Here is a 12286-nt window from a genome sequence, read left to right as displayed (position 1 = left end):
GAGATTGAAATTTTCTTCAACCTTCATTAAGTGTTCAAACTCTTAACTAGTTTAATTCAAAAGAACAATTTTCTATTAGTTTCTTTACTGCTTTTGCCATGTACAAATTAAAAAGTAATCAGAGAGCAGAGATAAACTGCATATTTTCTTACTTCTTCTGTTAATGCAGATTTTATTTTCTCGCTTTCTTCTTTTTTTAATATTATCTAATCCTAAAAATATATAATACGAACTTACAACTTAAGAATTAGAGAACAGGTTGACTTTATGTATCATTTTTTTTTCATTCTTCGTAATAAAAAAAATAATTAACCGGAAAACCAACTGAACTCAATTGGTTAAAAATTTACGTTGACATAGATTTTGTTTTTATATAATTAATATGTTACTTTAGATAAAATGGATCTTATCACTACTCAACCTCTTTGTTACCTTTAAAAAAAGGAGAGAGTTACAGTCTGTTCACAAAATTAAACCATACTGAGACTGAAAAAGAACTTGTATACATGGTTATAACTACAGACAATAGCATTACCAAAACAATACGTCCTGATGAAGCTCCGAACTGTGAAGTCAAATCAATGTCTGCGTTTTAAAACTTTCAATTTAACATTTTTTTTTTCTATTAATAAAATTACAAATCTAAATAATCCTTTTGTTTTTTTATTCATCAGTCGGTTGATTGGTTTAATGCCATTTTTTTCTGCGTTAATCTTTTAATTTCAACTTAGTTACTAAGTCCCATATGTTCAATTATATATTTTAATCATTGACCTTCTCGGCAGTTTTTACACGCTACACCTTTCTTCATCATCAAGTTAATTAAACTTAATACCTAAATATATGGCTCAACTAACCTGGTTCGACTCTTTACAAGTCTGCCAAAAATTTTTTTCTTCACCTGTTTGTCTTAAAACCTCTTCATTTCGAAGATTTATCAACCAACTTAATTCTCGATATTTTTTTTACAACACGAGATTTTAAAGGGCTGTGTTCTTTTCGTTTCTTTTTATTTCTGTTGCCTGAGGTAATTCGCTTAACTATATACAAATATTTTCAAAAATTTCTTTGCATATCGACAGTAGCAGATCTCATGAATTTCTACTTTGATGTCTGCTTTAAAAAGTTGTTATCCATCATTTTTAATTTTAATACCTAACCAACAAAATTCACCTATTTATAGTATTTTTTTGATATTTAATTCCTCATTACCCTTGTTTCTGTTAAATTTTTTAATCCTCTTATTTACATTCTGACTAAAACTCTCTCTCTGCAATAAGTTCATGTCATTCAATATTTCTTTTAACACAATTTAGTTCTTATAAAAGAAAACTGTCATCATGATTGTATTTTTTCTTTCTGCATAATTACTTTATTTCCTTCAATTTTTTGAACGCTTCTTCTATGAAAAATCTGAAAAACCTAGGACAGACTGCTTCATTGATTCACTCTTTCTGAATCAGAGCTTGGATTTTTTCATTACTTTACATAAAGAGAGTTATGTAAATTGATATATTCCTTTTTTTAATCACATAAATACAATTTATATTATTAGTTATAAAGATGTTACCTAATTCGCTTATAATTCGTAACAAATATAATCTAATAATTGCTTCCGGAGAATTTTTCAATAAATAAGAGTAACAGATTTATATGAATAAATATATAGTGTGTTTAATAGTTTAAGTTAATAGGAAAATATAAGAAATTATTTTACAAAAATTATATACAGTATAAATATAAAATCTAAATAAAATGTCTCTTTATTCATCTTAATGATATATATATATATATATATATATATATATGAAAAATAGTTAATTGAATTGCAGGAAAAAATGAAATGTTTATAAAAACATAAAAAATAGTGCAACTACAAAATCTCCCTCATTAATAAAAAAGAATTAAAAAAAAAAAAAGAAGAAAATAAAATGACAAATCATTAATAAATATTAATGCTGGCTTTGTTTTGATTACAAAGGTCAAAGACTCTACCCTATATAAAATATAAGGTTATTTTTAGGCAAAGTTTTAGGATGCAATAATTTACGCAACTGTTCTGATTAAGCTCTAATTTTCATCCAATTTTCCGTATACTTAGCCTAACATGTATATTCTAACATTTTTTTTTTACAAAATATACGAGTATTAAAATAAAACATTCCATCGATATGAAAAAATCTGATGTGGACACCACATGACTTCCTTGTACGCCTATTAAATTACATATACACATTTTTATTTTAAATGAAAAGTACATAACATTTTATTTCGTTAATAACTTCTGATATGTCTTCATATTTTTTTTTTTAATTGTTATTATTGAATTATTATTTATTGTAATTTTTTTTTAAATCAGAAGTTAATAATTATTAATAAATCAATATATTTAAATTCAAAAAAAAGTTAAAAAAAAGGAAATAAACTCGGATTTGAATCCGATGTGCCTTCTCCTTGTAAGATCCAAATATTTCATTAATTAAAATCTTATTTGGCTATAACTTTGGAACCAATAAAAAAAGTACCACTTATGATATATCGTTGAAAAGCTCTCACTGAGGGCTTACTACTGCAGTTAAGAGAAAGTCCAAATCCAATTTTTTTGGATTTTGGACTTTTTTGGACACTTTTGGTCCAGTCGATTGCAATCAAAAGGAGAAGTGCATAACTAGATGTTACAAATGTCCTAAATCCAAAATTTCAACTTCCTACGGCTAATTGTTTTTGAGTTATGCGGGATCCATACGTACATACGTGCAGACGTTATGCCGAAACTAGTCAAAATGGATTCAGGGATGGTGAAAATGGATATTTCCGTTGGAATCTGAAAATTTTAATTTTTCGCCATCACAATACTTCCTTTAATTCGTACAAGGAAGTAAACAGCTGGAAAAGTCATGCAACACTTATTTCAGTACAAAAACTTTCAAGTTACTCCGATAAGTTTGGCAATTCAATTGCTAAAAAGTGTAATTTTATTTATCAAATTTTTTAAAATAGCACACAACATAATGTGGTTTCTTTAAAAATAATTCCAATAATTCTAAATAAATTTAAATGTGATTTTTTGGGAAGGGGTGAAGATGTTTTGCAAACGTTTTTTGTAAATATACTAGATGTTCGGGGAAAAAGAAATATCAGTATCTTCACATTTAAACGCAGTGGGTATTATACGTTGAGATTTTAAAACTTTTAAAAAATTCAAAAAACTATTTTTCGTTACCACAGACTACGGGAATAAAATGAGGAAAACTTTTTACAGTTATTTAAAGGCTCATATATGTAGAAAATATTCATGTAAAAATATTCCTTTAACTCTTTTTATCAATAGCTAAAATAATAATAAAAATTCAAGCTTTTTTTGGGGATAAGGATGAATATTAAAAAACTCTTGCGCATAACTGCGCAAGAAGACCGAATTTTCGTTACTTTATTTTGTTTCCTTTTGAAAAATTATAAACTTATATCCAGTCAGTATGACCTTCAAAGTAGGTAAAATTACCCGAATACACTGAACAATATTGCTAAGAACAGATATCGCAGATAAAGAAACATTAACGTCTCAACTTGCAGCATCATAACTAACCACGCTACTAACTCACTACGCTTAAACTTTTTTGACAATAAATTAAGTGTCTCAAGAACGACTAAAACAATCTTCATCAAATTTTCATATATACAACTTCAGATACACTATTACAGTATATCTAAATTTAAGTGAAATTCATTAAGCAGTTTTAGAGATTTTTTAAAGCCCCAAAATTTTATACACGGCTTTTATATATATAAAATAACAACAATTTAAGTGGATGGTATTTTCATACTCCTCATACCCCAAAACATAAAGAAAATTCATTTCCCTCCACTACCACACGACCGAAAGTAATTACATACATTTCTTCGGAAATTCTGTAAAAAAAGGATTTGGACAATGTGTTATACTGATAAAATAGCTTCGTTTTTGAAAGAAAACCCATTTGATAAAATGCTGTAGTAAAATTTTCAAATTTTATTTTAGTCAAAACATCCCCTATCTTTTTTCCAAATTTTTAAAAAAATTTAAGATACTATAATTCCCTGATTACAGCACCTTCCTATCAAGTTTGAAGGAAATTGGTTTACGGAGTCCTGATTTAATCGGCTTTAAACGGGCTAACAAACATACGTATATAATAATTCACTTAAAAAATGGTTATTTTGGTCTTTGGGATAACGCAGAAAAAAATATTTTTTGCCATTTTAATGTAAAAGTTAGGATCTTTTTTTGATGAAAAATCTTTTTTCAAAAATGTTCCCTTGAGACAAAATTAAAAAAAAAAGTATGATTTTTTTTGATAATAATTTAAAATCGATTGTATACGTTCCCTTTCGTATAGCTACCAGTATAATAGCCGAAAAATAAAGTAAAATGAATTAAACAAAGGTTAAAGCTGGTATTCCTGAAACTCAAAGTACTTCCAATTAATTCAGTAGTTGTATGGGGCATATTGTTAGCTAATCTTAAGTTAATGACTATTTGTATAATTAAATGCTTATCCGTAATCCTCTATTAGCATCATTTTGTTTAGCAGACAAACTATTATGCATTACTTATCTTTCTGAAGATGAAGTAACAAAATCATACTAGATCGTACTAAATCATTCAAATAATGAAATGATTATTATTATTTTCTCATAATAGTGAGAATGAAGGAATTATTAACTCTAAACTTTTTTGATTTAAAGGAACAGTAAGAATGGATGACACGAATTCTCAAAACTTAATTTTCTTTGTTTTATTAAACAAACATATTAAACTTGCCCTAGAGGATTTAGCTTTAAATATATTTATTATCTTAAGTAAACAATTTTAATATAAATTTGCTTAAGGATGCAAACAATTTCGTTTATCTATACCAAAATTGTGTTCATGTAATACTTTAACTGAATTTCGGTAATAAAAAAAAATATTTTCAACGATAAATTGGAATAAACTAAAAATGTGAAATAAAATTTACATATAACTTACGTAATGAGTATCATCTTCCTCGTTATAGGCCAACTTGACAAGTCCGTATGATCCCTGGAAAAAAGAAAAAGTTAAAATTTATGGATAATTTCAAGAGATTAAGGTCAAATTCAACTAAGGTATATCTATGAATATTTGAAGCAGATACAAAATCAAACATATGGAAATATAATCACAAGGTTAAGCAACTTATTTTATAAAATTATAACTAATGACAAAAAGTTATTTTTATTGCAGTTTGTCGATAAACATCTTCCGTACAAGGACTGTAAAGTATGCTTCCAAAAAAATAATTATAAGTAAGCTTATATTTATATTTTACTATTAATTTAAAAAAAACCAAATTAACGGATCATCAAATCCATTTAATTGAAAGACACCAAGAACAAAATGCCATGTCAATGTAAGTAAAAATAATTTTTCTGTCCCGTCTAATAAAATAGTTTAACTAAATCCTTTCAAAAACTGAAAAAAACATTTCAAAGTATAAAATATTCTTCATAAGTAAAATTAATTGTAACTAATTTATTACAATTCCACACTTAATTAATTAATTAAGCATTTCCTGGTTGTGCGAAATATCATTTAATGAATCTAGTTTACTTGGAGGGAAATAAAGTGATAAATGAAAAGGAAAAGTTTTTTTAACAGCCGATTATCACCTTGTATTCATGTAACTTGACTAAAAAAGATTCCTTAAATATCTTTCCTTTCTACGGTAATAAAAAATAATACATCCTCTGTCGTGTATTATATATGACCACTCAACTAGTTATATATGATAATCTGTTTTATGTTCTAATCCTTCGTTGGTAAATTATTTCTCTCTTTAACCAAAGTTTGTAGTACAAGATAATTTAAAATACTACATTTATTTTTTCCATTTTTATTCAATTTAACTTCAAGAATCCTTTAAAAAATCGTATACAACTTTTACATAAAATAAAGTGGAAGATACTTTTCAACTAAAAATAGCTTAAAAGATTTTATTTATCATAGGTATCTTACATGGTGATTTCTCACATCATTTTTTGTCCCTGTGTATTAGCTATTAACTGTAATAATTAATTAAATAGTTAAGAATTCAAAGCTGCTAACTTTCATAAAAATAATATAGCAATGTGTATACATTCACAAACATAATAATTGTTTTATTTCTTTTGTTATAATTTAAAGTCTCTAAATTAAAGAAAAAAATAATTTTCCTTTCATTAATAAAAGAAAAAAAGGTGACAACACAATTGTAGGACTTTCTCGTCACGCGGCTAAGCCACGTTTCAGGAAATTCCTATAACTGTGGGTTGTATCTGATGTACGGCTTACACACACTTCCACACACAAGTTAATTTAAAATATATATCATTTTGCTTAAATATAATATTTTTTGTTTATTTAATTCAATGATTCTAACTAAAGCGCGCGAACATACCGTATTTAATTCGAGGGGGTGTGGCGGTACTATCAGCGACGGTCGGCACTAACTAAACTAATGTAATTTCACAACTTACATAGAACAAAGTTTGCTTGTAAGGTCGGCAGACTGGTCTAGCCGCGAGGCTTAACGCACCAGGTCCGAATCGACCGGGCGATCGAGTTCGAAACCCAGCCAGATCGAGTGACGTTTTTACACTTTAAATATTATTCATTTCACAACATAGAAGTAGTTTAGAGTACTTTTTGGGGTGAGGGTGCCTTTTCCCAATGTTTTTTTGCAAATATTTTAATTTTTTAATCGTTAACAAATGTGCATAAGAAAAATATGATCTTAATTAGGCGAAATCTCTAGATAATAAGGGCGAACTTGCTCTTCACCTTTTGCCCTTGACCTTTTAAGTTGAAAATTTAATGACGTCAATACCCCATACATAGAAGTAATCTGACCAAGTTTGGTCAAAATCGGTCCAGTATTTCTGGAGACATAAGGTGATTTAGAGGCCAACACTGAACACACGCACGTATATACTAACATTAACATCCAGAAAATGTCCATCCGGTTTTTTGGGTTCTTTTGGTGACAAAAAGTCAAGATCCGGTGAAAACCTCAAATGTCCTAATTAGACCGATTACAATACTTTCCCTTCTAAAGCTATAACTGTGCTGTAGCGCTAACTAGACGGGAAAGTAAACCGAAATTTCACTAAGTTTAAATATTTAATAAAATTTAGAATACTTAAATCTGTAATATTTAACATGTAAAAATAAAAAGGGCACTTTTATCCGATTATTTTGTAGTAAAGAATGCAGCAAGACTGTTATGACTTTTACCTGCAATGGATTAGAAAATAAAACCGTAACAATGGAGGATCCATTTGAAGAGCCATTATTTATCCTAACGTGCAGAAATGCAGTTTTTCATTTCTGCTTACTATAGATCCTGAATTGGAATGGAAATATTCGGTGGAGAAAAATTATACAGTAAAGTTTTTAGCATAAAATAGAAAAATATCAGTTGAATAAATAAAAACTGACATTAGATGAAGATATAAGAACTCTCCAAAAAATATTAAAAAAATTTACCGTTCGTACAAAACAGATGTTTTTAAAGCAAATCTAGAATTTAAAAACATTACTTATACTAAAACTTAATTTCCCAAACATGCAAATTTATTTTCCGTAATAGGTGAGAAATGTTTCTCATGTGTTTGGTCAGCTGATATAATTACTAAATTAATTACATTTAAATTATTAAATTAATTAAATTTAATTACTGATATGTTAAGTTCATTTCTAAATCTGTATTTAGAATAATGGTGTTTGAGTAAATAAAACAAAACGGAAGTTTTATTCTTCAGTGTTGGTTGATAAATAATAAGGATTTGCTACCGTCTATGACGAACTCATGTGAGATTTTCTGATTGTCCACTATAAACAGCAGTTACTTAAGCTAATAAGCTAATAAGGTCTCATAAATTTATGAAACCTTTAAAAATGCTCCACGAACAGGTAGGCCTAGAAAAAACTGGACTTTAGATTTTAGGAAACAAAACAACTTCTTGAGACATTAAAGAGCCCCCTCAAATATCGACCAGAAAGGCTTCCGTTAGCCTAAAAACACCTAGAATAAATTTAGTAAAGGTTTTAAAAGAATTGACGTTTAAGTTTTATCGGCTAAGATTATCCGCTTCGTGAAGAAGATTTTGAGAAAATGGTAGAATTTTCTGGGAAATAATTTATTAATAATTTTTATAATTTATTAATCCGATTATAATTATAAAATTAATTAATTACATAATTATCATAATAATTAAAACTAAAAATTCTCATTAGTTTAGCTAAATGATATGATCTGATGAAGCACACTTCAACTTGAACGACCTTGTTAACCAACAAATTATGTTTACTGGTCTGATTAAAATCCTAAACGTGATTCTGGAGAAGGAAATTATTATAATCGGTATTTATATTTTGTACGAAGATACAAAACAAAAGTGTTGGAATCTTATTCCTCCACGAAAGTTGAACAGGTGATTCATTCTTGAGATGTAACGTGATTTTTTTCTCGAACTATTAAACAACATTGTGTTTGACATCGGCCTTCTCTATGTTTAGCAGCAAGTTTGAGGATCCCCTGACTATGTACCTAATTTTAAAAACTAACTCGTTCAAATGAACCGGACGCCGAAGTACAATTGAATGGCCACCACGTTTCATGTGATTTGACAAGTGATTCTCCACATTCTTGAGAATCATTAAAGACATGGTATATTCTTCATATATATATATATATATGGTATGACCTGGACCATCTCAAGCAATCGATTGAAAACTCAGTTGTTTATACAAATCGGTACAAAAAGTAATCAGAAAAAAATGTGCAATTTACTGGTTAAATTCTGACATAAATAAATGAAGTTAGGATGATGCTGAAAATCTCCTTAAATGTTTTTTTAAATACACAATATTTTTATTTTTTATTTTTACTGATCGCTTTCTTATTAGTATCTGGAAAAAGCAAATTAATTTTAGCCTCCATGCTACATGACCTATACATAATACATACGACAAAGTATGAATACGAGTATATATATAATGATGGTATTACAATTTACATAATTAATAAAATTAAATACAAACCCTTCTTTATTTGTGTAAAATTAATTTCTCACAAAAAATATAAAAAAATAAAAGTTTTAATAACGGCTACATAACCTAATCATTTGTTTGAAAAAAAACATACAGATATACAAGCAGAAAATAAATTGTAGTAAAATTAAACAAAACAAATGTGAATAAACTGTGTTTATGGAAACATGAAATATAATACAATTATACCAGAGCAAGAGAAAATTACACTGTTTACACCGAACGTAGCGAGAACAACCGCATATAACGAAATTTATCTACTGAATTTGAAAGTTCAAAATTTAATATTGCAGTTTAAAATGACATCGTCGTCTAAAATAAACTTTCTAATATTATAATATAAATTTTTAAATATTATATTAACTGTAGCCAACTGTATTATGAAATTATAATTTAATCGTAAATTAATTACGGTGCCAAAAAATTAATTTATTTTAGTAATGCTTGTGACATATTGAGTTAAACTTTACTAATACAATCATGTTTTAAAACGATTAAACAAATAATTATGAAAAACAAACCAACAGACTCATTAATTACATTCATTAATATCTATGATTGAAAGAAACTGGTAGACAGTTACAAAAATAAGTAAAAATAATACTAATATTAATAAGAGAAATGAATAATTTTACCTAAAGAATATCTCTTATTTAAAACAATAGAAGCTTATTCGAGAAAGATTTTATCGTTATAAAGAATGTCATACAGTAATTAAAGACATAATCATTAATATCATACATATTATTTAAGGAAAATATAAAGCGTATCTTTCGAAATAATCTCTCATTTGACTCGCATAACGCTACCCTCTCCCCGAATACAATTAATAAAGAATTTTCTATTTTCACACTGAAGGCAATGCTCTACATGAATTTCCATTTAATTGTTGCTTTGAAAAATGTTTCCCAGTCGGGTTTTATCGAGTAAATTAAAATCATACCTAGAGAAATCTAACATATAGACCAAATTTAAAAGAAGCTTTCTGCCGAGTTCCGAAAGTATTGCTATGTTATTTGTTGCGACGTCGACGGGATGCCGTTGGTCAACAGCGTTGGGGTAGATTTTAGAGCGAGGGTGGACTGTATATGTTCATAGGTGATGAATGAAGACAACATCTTGTTGATTACTAAAGGATTGTTTAGTTGTACGCCGTCTTGGTGGTTTAAAATAATTTTGTAACATAACACTTGTAACTTATAACTTAACTTTAAAGGTAGCAAACATAAGCTAAATAAAACATAAAATAATGTTCATCCGGACACGACCGCCTTGTGTTAGGTATGAGTGTAGACGCTGGTATAAGACGCGTCTTATACCAGTTAACTGGTATAAGACACTACGTACTGTGTTCGAGGGAGCAACTAGTAACGTAGAGCGGCGTGATGTTCTGGTGACCATAGTTTGCTGTGGGCACCCTAGCCACCGCTAGGTTTCAGCACCTGACAGCAATAGGGGGTGAAAACGTAACATTATTTGAATGGGATATGTGTGTGGGCGGGAGGATCATCATGAAACAGAATTACACCTTTAATCTATCTTCTTCAAATCAATAAAGGCTTAACCTGAGACGATAAAAAAATAAGAGAAATGTTAGTTTTGACCTTTATTCATTTGTCATATCTTAAAACATTGTCATAAGTACTGGTGAATCCACGTAACTGCTACAGGATGTGCAAACATCAATGTATTATTGTACTACTGTTCACTTTATCATCATAATACGCACCCAAAGCCTATTTATGTCTCTAAAATCCCATAAAATAGAAATAAAAATAGCAAAAAGATTTATTTTGTACGTTTACTACATATTCTAGTAACAGACCAATGTATATAATCAATCAGTAGCGGAGAATAATATGAAATAAATGTAGCCAGTTCGCCGACACATGTTATCAGAAATGTATGCATTAAAAGCTACAACTCCTTTCCTGTTAGTTGTTTATAACAGTTATTATAACATAACAGTTAAATATTGCAGGCTGTACTTTATCGATTTACATGTTTGACCTTTTCCGTAAGTAGTGAGTCGGCCATGAGTTAACCATCTTTAAAATTTTCAATTCGCTTGTAAATATTTCTTATTTAATACAAGATTCTCTGTATTCTCCCTAAAATACGTTTGATTATATTTCTTCATAATAAATTTTCTTTCCTTAAGAAAAATCTAATATTACATCTTTTATCGATAGAACACTTTTCTAAGGGTGCATACATCATTGCAAGAACAATAAAAAATTATCAAGTACAAAAAATTGATTAATTTCTATTCAAATCAGTGAAAAACGTGTTGAAACTTAAAATGGTAAATTTTTCTGATAAATTAAGATTTTCGTTTGAGTTTAATTATTAAAAAACCATAGCATAATAAAAAATTAGAAGACCTAAATATAAAACCATTCCATTAAAAACTTTATTAGGTAAAATCGCGATAAGATGATTTCTTATTGCAATTATAATTACTACAAAGCACATTTAAGATTAAAAAAAAAATCACTAATTATAGATCTTTATCTTGACAGAAGTTGTAGAAAAAATAAAATTTTATTATCCGAATATTTCACAAGGGTCTTGAAGGAGGATGCAAATGCATTAATATAAAACTTTTACGTAATAAATATACGAATTAATCTATAAACGTGTAGTCTTCCCACTGAAATATGCATTTATAAAATGAACTAAATATGTCGTCATAAACATCTATAATAGATTTGAAATGATCTTGCGGGAAGATAACGCGACTTACTCTACTCCTCTTGCCACCCCCTCCAGTCGTATTCTGTAGCTGCCCGGAGCGCGTACGGCCAGTACATCACCACATCCATCATTAATTACGCATCACAGATCTAATAAGCCCACACAAAAATATAGTATTTTCAGTAGGTAACTAAATCACAAAAGTTGAAATCAAATTTTTCAATAACGCCGCTTAAGGTATTTTACGTACACAATAAGATTATCTAATTCTAAAAAACATGTTTTCCCATATATTTCGCGATCGAACTATTTCATTTCTTTTTGCATTGTTGTTGAGTAACAGTCACATACAGTGGGAGATCTTTTGTTAAATAAAAAACTGGCATTATTATCATTTATATTATTCAGTTTAACTGTTATTTTATATAGTCTGTGTTTATTATTTCAAGACGTTGTTACATTATGTTTGTCACAGCATATGCAAATTTTTTTTGAAAT

At 28.3% G+C, this 12286-nt stretch overlaps 1 protein-coding gene across 3 annotated transcripts in view; it reads right to left on the bottom strand.

The window, feature by feature from the left end:
• LOC142323323 (calcium/calmodulin-dependent protein kinase kinase 1) overlaps positions 1-12286 on the bottom strand; it is an 881066-nt gene that overhangs the window by 209175 nt on the left and 659605 nt on the right. For all 3 annotated transcript variants that reach the window (XM_075362807.1, XM_075362806.1, XM_075362808.1), the window contains one exon: positions 5009-5062. In XM_075362807.1, coding sequence (XP_075218922.1) covers positions 5009-5062 — 54 coding nt within the window. The remainder of the gene's footprint in view (positions 1-5008; positions 5063-12286) is intronic.

This window comes from Lycorma delicatula, chromosome 4 (genome assembly GCF_047948215.1).
Source record: "Lycorma delicatula isolate Av1 chromosome 4, ASM4794821v1, whole genome shotgun sequence".
NCBI classification, from domain to species: domain Eukaryota; kingdom Metazoa; phylum Arthropoda; class Insecta; order Hemiptera; family Fulgoridae; genus Lycorma; species Lycorma delicatula.
Note: the sequence above shows the minus strand (reverse complement) of the source record. Positions and strands in the feature narration are given on the sequence as shown.